This window comes from Xyrauchen texanus, chromosome 6 (assembly GCF_025860055.1).
Source record: "Xyrauchen texanus isolate HMW12.3.18 chromosome 6, RBS_HiC_50CHRs, whole genome shotgun sequence".
NCBI classification, from domain to species: Eukaryota; Metazoa; Chordata; class Actinopteri; order Cypriniformes; family Catostomidae; genus Xyrauchen; species Xyrauchen texanus.
In genome coordinates this window covers 5,470,401-5,490,556 of record NC_068281.1, presented here as the reverse complement: position 1 = coordinate 5,490,556, position 20,156 = coordinate 5,470,401, and the positions used below count along the sequence as shown (strand labels likewise).

At 39.0% G+C, this 20,156-nt stretch overlaps 1 protein-coding gene across 2 annotated transcripts in view; it reads left to right on the top strand.

Annotated features, from left to right (window-relative positions):
• Positions 1-8,676: 8,676 nt before the first annotated feature.
• The window catches only part of LOC127645082 (zinc finger CCHC domain-containing protein 2-like), a 36,941-nt gene continuing 25,461 nt past the window's right edge, over positions 8,677-20,156 (top strand). For both annotated transcript variants that reach the window (XM_052128600.1, XM_052128601.1), the window contains exons 1-3: positions 8,677-9,399; positions 16,133-16,241; positions 16,328-16,398. In XM_052128600.1, the coding sequence (XP_051984560.1) occupies positions 8,824-9,399; positions 16,133-16,241; positions 16,328-16,398 (756 nt within the window). In that variant the 5' untranslated portion in view covers positions 8,677-8,823. The remainder of the gene's footprint in view (positions 9,400-16,132; positions 16,242-16,327; positions 16,399-20,156) is intronic.

Here is a 20,156-nt window from a genome sequence, read left to right as displayed (position 1 = left end):
GATACAGCCAAGGACATTTTTATATCTTCACCCACAGTGACGTACAGCCTTCCTTGGGCAGAATGAAAGACATCAGGCATCAGAGAGAGGGAGGAGTACGGGTTTAACCCTCCACAAAACCATCTTCAAAGAAAATCGAGCCAATTGGCTCCAGGCCGCCTATCTTGAGGCCGATTCCACAGTCCGCCACAAATAGCGCAGTCGAAAAAGTATTTATTTTCTCTGCTGTCGTGCATTGAGTTATTCAGAAGTCAACTGACGTTACATTAACATCATGTCTGTGCAATATCCTTTGTGTTACAACGAAAGACCGTGTCTTTATTCTTCCAGTAGCACATACAGTTTGTTTCCATCACTTTAGGCCAGGTCCTTAAACACAGATGTTGGCACCTTCTATTTAGTCCTTATACTGAGAAATAGTTCTTAAAGACCACCGTCATTCTCCACCTGGGCAGTTTCAGCATAAAAAGATGTTTAGAAAGAAAGTAAAAGACAGGATAGATTTCAACCACATCAGTATTTAGGGAAGGAATATGTACCTGCAACCCCTGTAAGCAGCTTTGCTAAACAAACCAGTGTATATATTTATACACCACAGACTTGTACACAAATGTAAAAGTACCCCTATTCAAACAAATATACGTATTAGCACAGCTATTTTGGATCAAAGGTGGGCTCCAAGGTACCCAAGGAAGTACACAAGACAAAAATAGTGGAGACATAAACACAGCACCATACAACAACTGAACTGAAGCATATACGTTTCGTTTAATGGTGTGCATAGTGTTTGAAATATGATGTAATGGTGCTGAACTACAGTACAACGTTGCATTTGTTGTGCATGTGTAATGGAGTGCAAATGTTTAAAACAGAAGTGACAACATCTTAATAGAGGAGAATATATCTTGTTTGCTTCTCCTAAGATATTCAAAGAAAGGTTGGTGTCGGGAAGGGTGGTGATGATATTTCTTGATTACTTTGTAAAAGTGTTTGTTGAAATCTGAATGTATGGGTATAGTGGTATACAACATCTCCCTCTGGTGGAAACAAGGGCCTTTACATTATATATATATATATATCACTGAGGCATAGGTTTTCAACCTATCAGGACATGCACTCCCTTTGTTGTAAATATGTGCTAAATGCTAAATATGATCAAAAAATGACACATTATCTACATAATATAATTACAGTTATGCATGCTACATGTATACAATACATAAAATACTGTGTGCTGTATTTAATATGAGAACTGATGTCAATTCATGTGTCAAGACACAGCCAGGGCCGTTACTAAGATGTGATCAATGGGGGGACATTTTGATAGGGTGGGCAAGTGGTTGTCTCTTCATTGGAACCCTCAAGACCCCACCATTGACACAGCATGTGTAAAACATCCTTCAATGTCAGAAAGTTTTTTTTATTTGCGTATGGAAAAAGCAGCTTTGCATGGTGGTTTGGTTGGTTAATTAATGTCACATTGACTCTTTACGGCGGTAAACTTCAAATGGTTTATAAGTGTCTTTTTAGTTTCAAAGGGCCATTTTCACAGTCATTTACAAGCACCACAAAACATATCACACTTTGTTGACTTGGTTTATTATTTAGCATTGTTTGGTCCAATCTTTGTTGCTTCACTTGAGTATAGATTTTTGTCTAAAACACTATAGTGTTTTGTTTGTGAACGAATATGTGTTTTAGAATAAGTCTTTAAGTGAACAAATCATTCTTCTTCACTTCCATCGTTTCGGTTGTCAGAGACTCAATGAGCACATTTACATGCACGTTCTTACACCAATTATGCTTAATACGTCGACAACGTGTGGTTATGTGGATTCATAAAAGGCTTTATTAGTGTGAGGACAAAAATGCTTTAAGAATAAACTGCTCAGGGGCCTGGGTAGATCAGTGAATGCTGACGCTGACTACCACCCCTGCGAGTTCGAATCCAGGGCATGCTGAGTGACTCCAGCCAGGTCTCATAAGCAACCAATTTGGCCTGGTTGCTAGGGAGGGTAGAGTCACATGGGGTAACCTCCTCGTGGTCATGATTAGTGGTTCTCACTCTCAATGGGGCGCATGGGAAGTTGTGCATGGTGCATGGGCCAGATGTAGGTATGGGCAGGCTGAGCCCACCCAAAAGTTAGTCTTGCCCACCCAATCAAATATTTGGGAAACAATTTTGCGCTTTAAACTACTCTGTTTGCTATGAAAATAACCTTTGGTGCTTACATGGCATTACTTTCCATCCATCCAAATGTACATATTCCCTAAATTACTTTATAAATATAGTTTCACTGGTAAAAAAATACCAATACCCTTTACTACCCTACAAAGGCCATACTCATTAACAAACATTGAAACTGAGAAAAATGGCTTGAATTATTTTTATGTGGATTTTGTAGTTACTGTATTTGTACACAATGATTACTCTGAATTTCAGCAAATGAGACGCATTGGTCATCGGAAAAATGGTAAATGGTCTGCACTTATATAGTGCCTTTTTTTAACCTTAGAGGTTACCAAAGTGCTTTACACTGTGTCCCATTCACACACACATTCACACTCACACTCATACACCAATGGCGGCAGAGCAACTTGGGGTTCAGTGTCTTACCCAAGGATACTTCGGCATGTGGAGTCGTGTGGGCCAGGAATCGAACCGCAAACCCTGCGATTAGCAGCCGACCCGCTCTACCACCTGAGTGACTCCACTCAGGTCTTCTAAGCAACCCAATTGGCCCGGTTGCGAGGGAGGGTAGAGTCACATGGGGTAACCTCATGGTCGCGATTAGTGGTTCTCACTCTCAATGGGGAACGTGGTAAATTGTGTGTGATCATGGAGCGTGGCCGGATGTAGGCATGGTCAGGCATGGGCATGAGTCATCGATGACCGGACCATGACTGGTCTCATTGTCCTGAAGCCGACTGACAATACCAGTGTCATCTGCATACTTTAAGATGGTCCTATTTTTCCACCTACTCTGATACATATTTGTGTAGAGAATAAATAATAGGGGTGAAAGCACACATTCTTGTGGGGAGCCAGTGGAAGTGCACATTTGGTCAGACAGAGTTCAATTTACCTTCACTCTTTGTGTCCTATTAGTTCAAAAGTCAAGAATCCAGCCCACCAGATTGTTACTCAATTCAAATTGTTCTAAAAGCCTACTGGTTAAAATATGAGGTTGATCTGTGTTAAAAGCAGAGGAAAAATCTACAAAAGATGACTAGCAGAAGACCCATTTCCCTCCAAGTGTCTAATAAGTAAATCAAGTAAGGTAACTGTAGCATCCTGTACTCCACTGTGTGGCCTATAGGCAGACTGCATGGGGTCAAGTGCATGCTCACTTTTCCTTAAGATTTCTGATCTTACTAATGTTTCGAGGTTTTCATTTATTCAATGTTTCCATTCAAATTGATGTCAGGGCAATTGGTCTAAAATCATTAAGAGATTTGGTGCAGCTTGATATAGGATCAGGGATTACCACAGCATCCTTCCAAACCTTAGGCACATGCTGTGCCTGTAAAGACTTCAGGGAATTCAAGGCTCAGTTATTTTGCAGCCACAGATGTTATCAGGTCTATGGCTCTTATGTACTCTTACTCTTACCGAGATGAAGGCCTTTTCCACATCCTTTTGGTCTATATTAAAATGCTGATTGTCCTCAAGTTTGTTCAGTTCCTGGATTTCAAACGATTATAAAAACAATTAAGAGCATTAGCGAGCTCAGTGTTTGAATTGAAACCATCCAGGGTGACCTGACTGCTATTCTTTGGATTCCGAAGGCCTGTTATAGTTTTCATGCTAGACCAGGTTTGACCAAGGTTATTTGCAGCCATCTTGTTCTCTAATTCAGATTTATAATTCTGTTTTGCTTTTAAGATTTTTATTTTCAGCTCCTAGTAGCTATATGCAGATCAGAGGATACTCCCTGTTTAAAAACAAGTATCTTTTTCTGTATGCTGGACTTAACAGATTTTATCACCCATGGTTTGTTGTTACAGGGGTACATTTTAATTCACTTACAGGGATCAAGATCATGTCCCTGCAGAAGGCAACATATGAGCATGTTACATCAACAAGTTCATCACCACAGGATTGTTTAAACATATTCCAGTCCATGCAATCATAACATTCCTATAGACAGAGCACATATCCATCAGTACAGATCTTTATGTCCTTTGTCTGCACTTTCTCTCTCCTTAAAACGGTTTTATATTTGGGCAATATATGCACACAGTTATGATCCGCAGAGCCCAATGTAGGTAGTGGGGGTGATTTATAAGCGACTTTTACTGACCCATAATAAAGATCTAATGTCTTATCCTGCCAAGTTGGACAGGAAACGTACTGATACATATGTGTAATTGTTTTTTTCAGGGACACATGGTTAAAATCACCCAGTATCAATGAAGTTTGGTGCATCAGGTGAAATCGACTGCAGTTTTTGCACTACATCGAAGATAGTGCTGGAAGCAGAGGCGGCATTTCTGGAAACTCTCGGGGTAGGTCAAAAGTACATAACGATACCGATAGAAGTTCAACATATGACTTACAAATGCGTTCTCTGACAGTCACAGAGCTACAGTATCGTTTGTGCAAATATAAACATATCCCACCACCTAGTTTTTTTCCTCGTAACAGCCGTTTTTCAAACCAGCTGAAATGGTGCTCCAAAACCATCGATAAACAGATCGGTGTCCTGATCGTGCTCAGTAAGTCATGTCTCAGTGAAAGCCAAGACGCAGCAGCCTTTGAAGTCCTTCTGAAAACGGACATACCCCTGAAGCTCGTCCACTTTGTTCCTCAGTGACCGAACGTTCCCCATAATCACCGAGGGCAGAGGAAACCAGGTGAGTCGATGTTTCCTCAAGCGCAGTCTAATTACTCCTTGTTTATCCCGCTTCCTCTTCTTATCTCTCGTTGCTCCTCCAGAGGTTTCATGCGAATCTCTCAGAATGAAGTCCGATAGCTATATAATTGTATAATTGCACCAGCTCATCTCTGGTGTACTGCGTCTGGCCCAGGTAAACAGCCCTATTGACAATAACTCCGAATCATGCTCATCATTGATTATTCAAATGTGGTTACTGTCTGGCTTTGAATCCTAGTTTCCCACACAGCTGATACAACGAGCAGCGAATCACGGCAGATGGAAAGGTAAACACATTGGAACCACTGCAAATATGTCTGATGCGAATGCTGTATGTCAGCATGTCAGTATACAGTCGACGATCCTAGGGTACCGAAACAATCGGAAACATCATGCCGAATTCACGTGTGATCATGTTGATTTTTTAATATGGGGAATAAGTGTAAAATATAGTTATATTGTCATGGCAATTAAACACATTAAATTAGTAGTCTGACATTGGGACCATGTCTGTTGCTAAATATAAACTTCTTAAAAATGGGTCACTTTTGGTTTACAAAATGCAATTGCTCATTGTCTAATGTAAAAATGTCTTTTTTAAAGAAATCCTGACACTAGTAACTATTTTCAATTAGTTATTAGAAAACAGAACGTTCTGAATGTTATGAAAATCTGGCCTACCTTTTCAGCTAAATATTCCCTGTAACCTTATTCACAGCGACGCCATCTTTGATTTTTGAGGGGAATGACAACTAGGCTGTTAGGGATATATGTACAATCTCTTCAATAGTCTCTACTGCAGTTTAACCTGTTCAACTCTTAGGGTTTATTTTATTTATTTATTTATTTTTTATTCCCTGAAACTGACTACTGAAGCCTGAACAGCAAGGTGAAAAGAAAAAAAAAAACGGTGAAAAAAAAATGTTTATGTCTCAGTTCGTTAGTCTTAAATTTTTTTCTCTCAAATTGTTTTTTTTTTTCCTTCAAAAAAAGGAATGCGGTACCAATCTTGGCCACCAGGAGCCACTATCAGTAAACATGTAATCTTATGCTTTTAATGCTTTTAAAGGGTAACTAAACCCCTGCTCAGAGTCTGACTCCACCCACTAGCAATATTTGAAAAATGCTGGAAAAGTGGGCAGACACCAGCGGGGATAGAGGGGACGAAACGAGGGCTGGGCTGAGCAGGGGGGCGTGCACCTGAGACCCGTAGTGACGGATTAATTGACAGCTGCTGTCAGACTCTAAAATGGAGAGTGACTGGAGTGGTACTTTTCTCCAGGAGTATTACTATTATGTTATTATTATTCCTCACACGGTCGCAAGACGACATGTACATGAATCTGATGAGTTTTATCGAGTTGATGTCAATAGCGCGCGCTCTGTAGGCATATTCATATTTTGCCGCTATGTGAAAAAATCCAGCAAATGCGCCAGCGCGTTTGTCTACCCCAGAGGATTAACTTTAGCCTAACCATAAATTGTGATTGAAATATATATGATATATATATCCCATATATATACTCAAGACGCCGCTGCGGTGGTGGAGTCCATGCAGGAGGAGCAGCGTTTGGCACTGCGTCGCTTTTCAGCGCGAGCTGTTTGGAGAAGCCCATTCCCACCTCCATTGCGTTGGAGAAACAATCCCGCGTAAAATGCAGTTTGCACACTCCTACAGCTCTAGGCGGGAACTCGCGGTCTTCCAGGCCAAGGACATGCAACCACTGGCACCTAATTTCCAAGTCTGCTGGAAAGCAATACAGTCCAGCAGTGCTGTTGCAACCAGCAACACTACACCAACGTACCATCCTGACCACTGTACTAAATACAGATAATCTACGCTAACTTGAAGCTATCCTAACTGACGCAATACTATGCTACTAAGTAACTATGCTTCTAACAATACTACACTAACAAATATGCTAATTAACTACCTAGACTACACTAAATAATCTAAATAACTATATAAATGCTATGTTAAATAGATGCTAAAATACTCTATCCTGATCGTTTTCTATACTCACAATTCCAACTCCTGACTCGCAACAGTGGTTTTGACGAAACGAGATGGTTTTTATACTGCCATGGGCGTGGTAGCTCGTACCAAGGGCGTGGTGAGTTGGAACCTGCTTATGTCAGCTGTCACCGCTTACATCACGAAGTACTGCAAACAGCCAATAGGAAAATTCAACTGCAGTAGCCACCGTTCAACCTGAAGAGGGCAGCACTCAGATGTTTTTACACCATATATTGTAGAATTAAAACACTTTATACACAAATGTCAAAAAAATTACTTGAATCAATGACCAGTACTAATAAAGCCCCATTCTTACAGATCATTAACTAAAAAAAGTTGGTTTAGGGTTTAGTTACCCTTTAATGCTTTCTCGCTTTCACGTATACGAACGTGTTCAGTCTTAACTGGCCATGGACAACATTTTATCTGATCTGTTAGTCGTGATCTTGCCATAATTAAAATGTGATTTGTTCATGATCATGATTTATTTATTTATTATCTTGAGATAAAAGCCATTGTCCCTATCACAAGGCACTTCATTGTAAATAACAATTTATGTATTTTTTTTTTTTAAGATTTTTTTGTTTATCGTGTTTATCGTATATTATCATTATATTCTTGTATTCGCATTTTGCACTTGAAGAGATAAATATATATTTTTTGAAGAGAGGAAAAAAAAGATTTTGAAGAGAGAAACATTTTTTTTTTTTTTTTTTTTGAAGAGAAAGAAAAAATACATTTCTTTGAAGAGAGAGAGAAAAAAAATTTAAAGAGCGAAATAAACATTTGTTTTTGAAGAGAAATGTTTTTTTTTTTTTTTTTTTGAAGAGTGAAAAAAAATAATAATTGTCTTGCGTAACTGACATACCCAAATCTGTAGGCTTCTCTTACCAACATAAGGTGAAGTAAATGTAAAGGTTTGGTCACATTTTAAAGGAAACTTTATTATTGTATAATTAATAATTATCAATAATCTATAATTGTTATTTTATGAGTTCAAACTACTGTAAAAACACAAAATATAGGCGCTTTTTGATTTTTTTCTTCTTCGTTGAATTATGTCTTTGAAAGTGCAAGCCATGTTTGCTCTTTTTATAAATGGAAAGTTTTGTTTGCTTCCACTAGATGGCAGCAAAACTGAAAAAAAAAAACATTTTTTAGCTTATCGTGGCTATTCGGCATGTTTCACGGCCGACCCACCGGCCCGCTTGGTTCTTCCAATGGCCAGTCCACCGCTGATCGGCCACAAAGTGCGCCGGCCCACCGGGAAAATGCCCGGTATGCCAGATTACCAGTCAAGCATGGTAAACTGTGGTAGGCCTACATGAGTGATAAAATATTGTGATGAAAATAAAATTCAATTAGTAGCCTAATTCTAGACAAAATGTGTTTTTTGCTAAAATGTGTTTTATTGCTCAGCTCTTAGAACTCAAGGTGGGTCTTGCAGAAATATCCAGCCAAAACTTCATTTCAATAAGTTGCAGCTTCAAAAACAAAAAAACTAGATTACCAATAAGTCGTAGCCTAATTTAATAAATAACTATATACACATTTCATGCCACTCTTGATTACTTTAACATTAATGCTTAATGTATTTAATTATTTATACATTTAGCGATTTATATAATTGTTTCATTTTGTCCATTGAATGAGCATAGGTATCTGCCAAATAAACATGGTAAGTTTAGGACCCTGCGGCTCAGAGGAAGAATGGGAGGAGTCACGGATGATTGACATAATATTTTGGAGGCACGGCAGGCGAATGATCTGGCAACCTGACCACCATAGTCACCGTCAGACTACCGATCGCAAAATTTTACGAAATTCCGCCCCAAACCGGGAATTTTATCGCGTTTTGATGCCGAAATATTGGTCAGAAAGTGGCTTCAATGGACTTCAATCATTGATGATCGTGTTTGAGAGCTGATAATGATGAAGATGAAGCTGCGAGCGGCGGGAAGCGAAAATCACCGATGCGACTTGAATCCCGCTAACGGAACCGATCGGCCGGGACATCGGGAAAGCAGTACCGGAGCGGCTCTACTCGATAAGGAAACGGTGTTCGAGTGGTTTGGTTTACAGCTGAGCCCGGCCGGACGTGTGGAGCTGCTCTGCGGGCTGTTGCATATGTGTCAGCCGTTGGAGCTACGTTTCCTTGGCGCCTGTCTGGAGGATCTGGCCCGGAGAGATTTCTCTGTCCTGCGAGACTTCGAGACCCGGGCCAACAGCCCAGCTGATCTGGAATCATTGGTGGACGTGAGCGACGCGGTGGTGCTGTCAAAACTGCTTGTTTATTTGTCTCTTATTGGTTCCAAGGGCAGGGAATGCGCCGGGATACTGTTCAGGACGCTGAGCCGAATGGACGCGGGGATGTGCGGGGCTCTACCGGAGCCGGAGACGGTCGAACAGCTGCGGCTGCTCTTCACGATGGGCTCGTTACACCCGGCGTTCAGCTTCCATCAGCGGGAAGAGCTGCGAGCGCAACTGGACCGACTTCAAGGATGGGTGTGTGTTATAATATACTCAATACCACTGACATTACATTGACAAATGAAATATTATATATGAATTTTGGACAATGGTTATATCAAGGTATATATCCATGGTATATTTTGAAGTACCTAGGAGTTGCATATACATAACAAACATTCAGATCGTGGGTATATTTTAAAGTACAATGGTGTTACTATCTCTGCTTAAACCAAGAGAACACAAGTTCAATACAAGTTAAACTGAACCGACAGCATTTGTGGCATAATGTTGATTACCACAGTAATTAAGTTGGACTTGCCCCTCATATAAAAAAAGATAAAGAAAGCAAAAATCTGGGTTACAGTGAGGCAAATACAATAGAAGTCAATGGGGCCAATCCGTAAACATTAAAATACTCACTTTTAGCAACAATCCTACAGGTACATAGCAACATATCGGTTTTACCAATTAATCTGTGCCGGTAGTTGCTTTTTGGAACTATTGTTATTGGCAAAAATCTCTGCCGATAGTTGATATTTAATTTTTTATTCCTCATCAACAATCCTCATCTGGTGGAATTTCAACATACAAAGCCCTTCATCAATGTAGGTAAATACAGTGTCTCACAAAAGTGAGTACACCCCTCACATTTTTGTAAATATTGGATTATATCTTTTCATGTGACAGCACTGAAGAAATGGCACTTTGCTGCAATGTAAAGTAGTGAGTGCACAGCTTGTATAACAGTATAAATTTGCTGTCCCCTCAAAATAACTCAACACACAGCCATTAATGTCTAAACCACTGGCAACAAAAGAGAGTACACCCCTAAGTGAAAATGTCCAAATTGGGCCCAATTAGCCATTTTTCCTCCCCGGTATCATGTGACTCGTTAGTGTTACAAGGTCTCAGGTGTGGATGGGGAGCAGGTGTGTTAAATTTGGTGTCATTGCTCTCACACTCCCTCATGCTGGTCACAGAAAGTTCAACATGACACCTCATGGCAAAGAACTCTCTGAGGATCTGAAAAAAAGAATTGTTGCTCTACATAAAGATGGCCTAGGCTATAAGAAGATTGCCAAGACCCTGACACTGAGCTGCAGCACGGTGGCCAAGACCATACAGCGGATTAACAGGACAGGTTCCACTCAGAACAGGCCTCACCATGGTCGACCAAAGAAGTTGAGTGCACGTGCTCAGCGTCATATTCAGAGGTTGTCGTTGGGAAATAGACGTATGAGTGCTGCCAGCATTGCTGTAGAGGTTGAAGGGTGGGGGGACAGCCTGTCAGTGCTCAGACAATACGCCGCACACTGCATCAAATTGGTCTGCATGGCTGTCGTTCCAGAAGGAAGCCTCTTCTAAAGATGATGCACAAGAAAGCCTGCAAACAGTTTGCTGAAGACAAGAAGACTAAGGACATGGATTACTGGAACCATGTCCTGTGGTCTGATGAGACCAAGATAAACTTATTTGGTTCAGATGGTGTCAAGCATGTGTGGCGGAAACCAGGTGAGGAGTACAAAGACAAGTGTGTCTTGCCTACAGTCAAGCATGGTGGTGGGAGTGTCATGGTCTGGGGCTGCATGAGGGCTGCCGGCACTGGGGAGATACAATTCATTGAGGGAACCATGAATGCCAACATGTACTGTGACATACTGAAGCAGAGCATGATCCCCTCCCTTCGGAGACTGGGCCGCAGGGCAGTATTCCAGCATGATAACGACCCCAAACACACCTCCAAGACGATCACTGCCTTGCTAAAGAAGCTGAGGGTGAAGGTGATGGACTGGCCAAGCATGTCTCCAGACCTAAACCCTATTGAGCATCTGTGGGGCATCCTCAAACGGAAGGTGGAGGAGCACAAGGTCTCTAACATCCACCAGCTCCGTGATGTCGTCATGGAGGAGTGGAAGAGGACTCCAGTGGCAACCTGTGAAGCTCTGGTGAACGTCATGCCCAAGAGTGTTAAAGCAGTGCTGGAAAATAATGGTGGCCACACAAAATATTGACACTTTGGGCCCATTGTGGACATTTTCACTTAGGGGTGTACTCACTTTTGTTGCCAGCGGTTTAGACATTAATGGCTGTGTGTTGAGTTATTTTGAGGGGACAGCAAAATTACATTGTTATACAAGCTGTACACTCACTACTTTACATTGCAGCAAAGTGTCATTTCTTCAGTATTGTCACATGAAAAGATATAATCAAATATTTACAAAAATGTCAAGGGTGTACTCACTTTTGTGTGATACTGTAATTGCATATAGTATATTGTAACAGAGGAGGGTGTATTTCGGGCTCGTATATAGTTAAACACGAGTCCACATGCCGACGTGTCCTTGAGTTGCTCCCAATTAGGGTTGCAACGGTATGAGATTTTCACGATATGATAATAGTCTCAGAAAATATCACGGTATACGGTATTACACAATTACTATTATTAGTGAAAACAGAAGTGTTATTTTATTTATTTATTTATTTTTGAGCAAACAATTTATTATAATTGAAACTTGAAACCATTTATTTTATTGAAGTATGTGTTGCACTTTTAAGAATGATGCGGCGTCCACTCTTGGTACATATATGTAAAAAAAAATGCTCCCTTTTGAAAATAAATAAATAAATAGAAAAAATAAGAAAGCTAACAGAATTATAGTAAACAGAATTATAAACATGATAAAAAATATCATGTAACTATAACATGTTATATAACTAAAGCTAGTTAGTTTACATGTTAGCATAGCATGTTAAATGAACAACTAAATGAAAAATAGCATGAGCTGTGTGAGCTTTTGAAGTAATGTCCTATGATTATTAACAGTTAACATGTAATGTAGGTGCACGACATTGAGGCTGTCTGTAACTCAGCAGTTCTCAACTGGTTTTGCTTCAGGACAGATTTTACATTGGAAATCAAGTGTCGACCTGCCATAGATTAAACATAACCTGTATTTAATGTATCCTGGGTTGCATTTCCTTTTATGTTGCAACTTTTGTTCATGGTTTTCCAGTACAAGAACATGAATCAAGTGACATTATTTTTGTTGATGATGTCAACAACAAAATCTACAGGAAGTTGTCTCTTCCCCTTTTAAAAATTGAAGAGCATATTTACTTATATGAGCCCATTATTATCCCATTTGTTACCTAATATTACATATTTATACACATATTACACAGAAGGAAAGGCTCCTCATTACCATGGTTAAGTCAGTGTGCTAGTCTTAAATAATAGTAATAATAAATTTATGTATTTATGAAAAATATATATTAGTTAGATTAACATACAGGCGTGAAGGGACTTCAACGTTTCTAAATTGCACAAATAAAAAATACATATACATATTCGTCTCTGGCTTGCTTTTGCTCGCATGTCAATGATGCCGAGATCTACTTCCTTAATTTAATCACTGAGAAGGTTTACCTACTAAATTAGTTGCACCAAACATCACAAGCAGCCTCAAGAATGGACACAGAGTAGCCGTATAACACTTTTACTTGAGCAGAATATTGCACTACAGATCGCTAAGTTTGTTCAAAGGGGAAAACGAGACACGCATATGAGATTCTCTGTCCGGTTGCATTTTTTTCTCAATACCGTAGATAAGCAAATGTACATGGTATGATAACCGTCAATTTTCAAACCGTGGTATACTGTGAAACCAGTATACCGCTGCAACCCTAATCCCAATGGCAGGCTAGCGCCTTGCATGGTTCATGCATTCATGTCAGATGATTGACAGTTTAAGTTCAGCCAGTTTAAAGTAGGGATGGGATGGCACTGATCCGATACCTGGAGCGGTATCGTGCCCGATACTAAGTTTTTACCCGGATTGGGTATCGTTCCGACGAGCCCGATCCAAATCCGTTACCGCATGTTGGTCATTGACATTACTTTCAAGCTCAAAGATTTACATAAATAACCTTCAAATCCCCATTAAAGTAGTCCATATAACTAGTGAATTTTATTCAGGCTCATACAGTCATCCAAAAGCTTTGTGAATGGCAAAAGGCTGTGTTTAATAATTAATAGGAAGTCAGCATGCACAGCTAAGTAGTCTTTGGCAGCATGCTTTACTGAATGAGCGCCTCTTTGACAACACACACAAATAAGCACACGCAGAGGCTTGTGATGTGCTGCTCAGCGCAATATGTGGTCGCCCCACACAAACTCCATCTCAGATGTCATCTACATATATCAATAGTTCTTTCTGCTTATAACCTGCATTGAGAATGGCACCAGACAAGCATTTTACCAGATGTTGAATGAGAAGCGTATTACACTGAATTAGCCTACAAAAAAACACAGACGTCTTGAGTACTCGGCTCCGGACTTTCAAAATAAAAGTCTTATGAAATGTATTGCCAATGTATAGTAAAATTATTATTAGAAATTACAATAAAACTTTGGTTCCAAAAATTACTGTGTGATTGAAAAGTGGATGGATATACTAAAAACTATAAATAAAAAAAAAATAACAGAGTGAGAGAGCGATCTAAAGCCATTTACAAGTCCAGATACAAGTTAAAATGTGTAAAGAGAACTGTCTTTTCTACTGAGACTTTCACTGGAATTACTGTTACTTTTGCTGCTGCATCCTGCAGACTAGTTAACAATAAAGTTCAAAGAATAAAAGCAAAAGAAATATGGAATATGTCATGTTAGATATCAGTCCTCTTTAATACTGTATGATGGTATGTTCGGTTTACTTAGTTCATCTCTTGTGTATGCAGAAGGCCTATAGGCCATGTCATGTACATCTAATGCTGTCCTCCCTGATCTCTTTTGATCTCCATGTGAATGAATTTATTGTTGGCTTTGTGTTTTGTAAATGAGGCCATGTGTGGGATATTGGGCGCAGGAGATGTCCACACTCATTAGACCAAATCTCCAAAATGGTACTCTCTGTCTGTTTATGAAGGTCTGTTGTTTGTTACTGCAGATGTCAAGTTGAGAGTGATGTTAATGGTTATGATGATGATGATGTTGCCTGAGGTTTTGTGCTAATTGCTTTAAAACAAGAGAAAGAGTGAGAACTCGGTTCAGTCAAATTAATTGGAACATCTTGAATGGCTGAATTTGAATGGCTTTTGATTTGAGTGGAAGTGTCATACCTAAAAAGCCCTCTTATGTAATATTTGGAGAACTACACTCATTTACCACAAGAATGTTTAGGTTTTGAATGGATTTGTTTACTAAACCTATTCATTTTAAGTATATCCTCCTAACCGGTGCAACCTAACAATGCGACAAGTAATAAAGCAACTGAAATTCTGAAATTGCTGTTTTAAGGTGACATGATCGACAGCAACCTTTGCATCCTGTCTACACCAGACATACTTCTATTTGAGTGTAACGGGAGCCAGCTGGTATGTTATAGCTGTGTAGTATGTGTAAACCTCACTCCCCTGACCTCGAGGTGCACTAGCGACTGATACTAGAGGCTGTAGCCTTTAGCCTCCTCGTTAGCGTACCCGCCTCCAATGCCGGCGACACCGGTTCAAATCTCGCCCTGAGCAGGTCAATCCGGACCGGTTACATGAGCAGTGTTTAACTTTTGCAATGAGCAGTGATGCGTTGACTACCAATACAAGTACATACAGTGAAGCTTCACCTCCTGATACAGTTGCGTACTAAAGTCAAGTAGGAATACCTATAAGCAACTAACAGTACAGCGACTTGGCAAACTTAATCACGGTCGATTTCACTGAATAATAATTTATATTTCGGTCTGTTTCTCACCAAACCTCATCGTATGCTTTCATAACAATCGTGAGTCTCATGGAATAATTGATTAGACTTCTGAATTATACTTTTGCATCTTTTTGAAGCTTAAAAACTTGGTCACCATAAAATGCCATTGTATAGCATCACTGAACATAGAAATTGTTCACAATTTCTCCCTTTGTATTAAGAAAAAGAAAGTCATATGGGGTTAAAACAACACAGAAGTGAGTAAACAATGACTGAATTTTCATTTTGAGGTGAGCTATCCATTTAAAACACTAACCTGCATACTCATCAATGTCACTTTGTTTATTCGTGAAGACCTTCTTAACTTTTGTTTGTATGGTGACTATTCAAAACTTTGGACTGCCTCCAGCACCACAACAACGTGTCCGGTCCTAGCCACGATGCGGCGTAACACTTCTCGTCTGGTGTGTGACCACCTTAAAGTATAATTATTTTTCCACATGCCGTTCCATCTTGCGCACATTTTAAAAAAAATATTTATATTTATTTGGCAATTTAATATGCTAAACGTAACATTATCGTGGCTACCACCCCTGGAGTTCGCTAGTTAGAATCCCAGGGTGTGCTGAGTGACTCCAGCCAGGTCTCTTAAGCAACCAAATTGGCCCGGTTGCTAGGGAGGTTAGAGTCACATGGGGTAACCTCCTCATGGTCACTATAATGTTGTTCGTTCTTGGTGGGGCACGTGGTGAGTTGAGCGTGGATGCCGCGGTGGACGGCGTGAAGCCTCCACACGCACTTTGTCTCTGTGGCAATGCGCTCAACAAGCCACGTGATGAAGAAACGTGGGTTGACGGTCTCAGATGTGGAGGCAGCTGGGACTCGTCCACCGCTACCCGGATTACGGCGAGTCACTACGCGACCACAAGGACTTAAAAGCGCATTGGGAATTGTGCAATCTAAATTGGGGAAAAAAGGGGGAAAAAACATTATCCTTATCAGATAGATATTGGAAATTAATGGCTTTATTCATTTGTTTAATTACTTCATTTTCTTTGGATGTCCCAGAGCCAGTTTTCCAGGCCGGGGTTCCTCTGTCCGCACCAGGAGAATGATGTAGACTGGACTCTATTAAGCAATCCCAATCCGCACCTCAGCAGCACATCACAGAGGAAAGGTATGTCACTTCTACGTATTGAAATCCCTTTGAGCCCAAAAAAATCCTCCACTGCAGCATTGTAATGAAGTCTTTTGATGTTGTAGTGGTTCATATTGAGAAGATTGTTCTGAAGGAAGTTTCTGTGGGAGGAGATGGCAGGCAGTACAGTTTTGAGGTAAGTTCAAAAACCTCTCAAAGTCAGATGAGTTTCAACTCATATTCTCAGTTGTGGAACATGATTTGGAATGATGTGTGTCACGTTGGCAAGGAAGTCTGCTAAGAATGTGAAAAAATTAATGTAGAGAAAATCAGTACTGGTATCTGTCATCATCTAGGCTATTGATTCATTTAATTATTGATATTTAGCTAAAAGTTTTATCCAAAACAGTTTAAAGACTTGAAAGCAAAGAACACTCCCCCAGGGCAACTGAATTCAATTTAAAGTTAAGATTAAGTAAAAAAATGTACACATTTAATATCTTAAAGGAATAGGTCACCAGTGTCAGAAATTAGGCAAAGAAAGGGCTCTGGGCAAAAATGGCAACAAATCTTTTAGTTTTTTCCCCCCCATCAGATATACAGGATTTCTTAATATTCTATAGAGCGCAACAGTCGAGTTCTGGAAGTAAAAATACCATTCATTTTTTCCATAAACGAATTGATTTTTACAGATAACTCATAAATATGTAAAGGCCTACTGTGAGCTCCGAGATTGCTCATTGATGGACAAACCACTGTTGAAGCATCAGTCCACGTTTTTTCAACTTTATTGTTTAAAAATCGCGTTTGATAGAGTTCCTGGTGAACAACTACATTACCCATGGTTCAGCCGAGACCGATCAAACAGTCAGAGATCTGTGGCAAAGAAAGATCGCCAAACAAGCCCAGAAGCGACCAACCAAGAGGTACTGTGAATGACGCAATCGAGTCGGTCTCCCTTCCCGCTTAAACTACTTATATATTTATATATATATATATCGGAATATTTAGAAATAAACAAACTATGTTGCTTCTTCAGTTATAATCAACAAACTAAAATCAGTAGTTTATATATTTTCCATGGTTTTATATTCGATTAAGTTATTCGCAGTGCTTCATGGGATTGTAGTTTGTGCTCTTGTGAAAGATGTTAAGTACATAGGCTTGTACCTTTTGTCTTTTCATCCGATTGTTTATTTATTTTTATTTTTTTTGTCCCTTTTGCTTATATATGAAAGAAACGCTCTCCCAGCTAATGCTTTTAATTATACAGAGGACCTTATAACTAGGTAAATTAGGAAAATATTAATTATACTAATGATATTTTATTTCTTTTTCATCATTTTGTTCACATTTTGGCTTTTAAAAAATGTACAAATCAATGTATTCAGTCAATAAAAATGATTTTATATTTTATCAATAATTTTTCTTACATATTCATTGTTAAATTGCATTATTTGTACTAAGTGTTTACATTGATTTGTTGAATGCTAAAATCGGTACTGTCTCTTTAACAAAAAACGAAATTTCTGTAAACAGCGTCTTTATATGTGCTTTCACACTTGGTTTGATTGCTTGGACTGAACCAGAGTTCATTTCCTCCCTCTACCCCTGCCCCCGCTGGTCTCTGTTTACATCATATTTTTTGGGTCCAAACCGCGGTCCGATTACGTCATCAACATGAGAACAAACCGCAGTTGTTTACCACTGTATCTAGGTAACAACTCGTGAAGATGTCACTGTGTTAAGTGAAGTCTTAAAGTTTGTCTCTTTGGATTTACCACGAAAACTTGCCATGCACAGAACAACACTTGTGTTTGTCTCCCGCAGATGCATTAAATGTGCAATGATGTGATGAATATCAGTGTTTGTCTGCCGCGTGAAACATACCCCAGACCACCTTTTCAAGCGGACCCAGGTGCAGTTCATGGGTGCGCACCCGAGTTCGGAAAACAGCATTCACATTATCCAAACAAACCGAACTTTGACGTCATTCAACCCCCTGTGCGCACCAAAAGTACTTGTGTGAAAGCACCCTAAGTGAGCGTCTGTTAACTAGAGAGGACTTGAATGGCTTTACCTCATCTGTGTGATGCATGATTTGAATTAAAGTTTTCCTTGTTGTTGTTTTTGATCAACAACTGACTGTAAAGAACAGAAAAGGTATTAAAACAGACCGTATTCAATTACAAATGGGTTGCGTGGATCTTGTCTTTGGACACGCGTTACATGGAACAACTTTTACTCTCAACATGCTGTGAAAGGATGTCGCTGGTGAATAATTCACGACTAAACTACACAATTATTGGTGAGTGAAATGTAAACATTTACCAGCCAGTTGCCAAATATATTCACTTTAGTCGCATAGCGCGAAATTTGGTTGCAAACGCGAATGATTTCCTCTCATTGAAGTGGAGTGTTGTGCACTGAGTGAAAGATCGATCTTGGGATTTAAGAATTGAAATCGAGATCGTTCAAATGAAGATTGCTGTGGATCGGAAAACCGATATTTTTTACCAACCCCTATTTGTAATCTTGTGATTCACCTTGGAGCTGGTTGGTTTGGTTCATGGCTTTAAACTCTTTTGAAATTAATGGGAAAATTACTTCCAGAATCCAGACAGCTGAAAAAGTGGGTCGGGCACTGTTGCGCTCTATTCTGTGCCTAGGTATGCATATTATTGAACAAAATGTAATAGAGATAATTTCTGTTAATGACTTGATTAATTAAGTATGTCACATAAAAGGACAAAGTACTTTTTTGTATGATTAGTAATAATAGTAATGATTAGTAATTAGTAATAGTATATACTATAATAATAGTAATAAAAAATGCACATGAAAATCAAATCAACAGGGTAAATATTGCCCCTTAATGGAAAAGTTCATTTCTGACACTGCAGTTAACCCAAAAAGGAAAATACTTTCATTATTTACTCACCATAAAATGTTTGTTTTTGGGTAAACTATTCTTTTAATACATGTTCCTGAAATTATTTGGCATGATTTATCAGTGCATGCTATTCCAAAGAAAAGTAACTTTGTAACCTTTCTTGAAAATGTTTTTGAACTTGCCTCACCTCTAACATGGAAGAGTTTGGATGTTTCACTTGTTGCTTTATTGTGATTCATTTAATGGAATATTACGGGTTCAATACAAATTGAGCTCAATCAGCAGCATGTGTGGCATGATGCTGTTTACCACAAAACTAATTTCGACTTGTCCCTACTTTGTTTAAAATAAATCTGGGTTACATTATGGCACATACAATGGAAGTCAGTGGGGCCAATCCGTTAATGTTAAAGTACTCACTGTTTCAAAAGTATAGCCACAAGGTGTAAACTATATGAATGTTAACATAATTTTAGTGTGATAAAATCACTTACTGATCTTTTCTGTGTAAAGTTATATCCAATTTACAACTTTGTTGCCTTGACGACGTAATGCCATTAACCCTAAAATGACCTTAAAAACGACGATTTAAACCATTTTACATCTCAAATAATACACAAGTTTTAACAGTTGAATTTATGTAGGTGCTTTTATAAAATGATTAGGTTCACAGTTTTGCCTTTAAACTATAGATAGACTGAAATCTTTTTTCCGATTAATCGGTGACGATAGTTGCTTTTCGGTTATCGTCAAAAATCGATGCCAGTAGTTGTTGATAGTTTTTTTATTTTGTTGTTTTTACTCAGAAGGCTGCATTCTTAAATATTCTTATCAAAGAATATTTTACATTATTATTATTATTATGCATTGTCAACAAGTTCTAGAAATTAACACTGAGTGAATAAATAAAAATATAATAAATAGCTTAAAAACATCAGTACTGTTTAGTATAAGTCAAATGCTGACCATTAAAATAAAGAATAAATACAAATAAAATAAATAGCTAAATAAACATCAGTAGTACTTTTTAGTATCAGTCAAATGCTGACTATTTTAATACT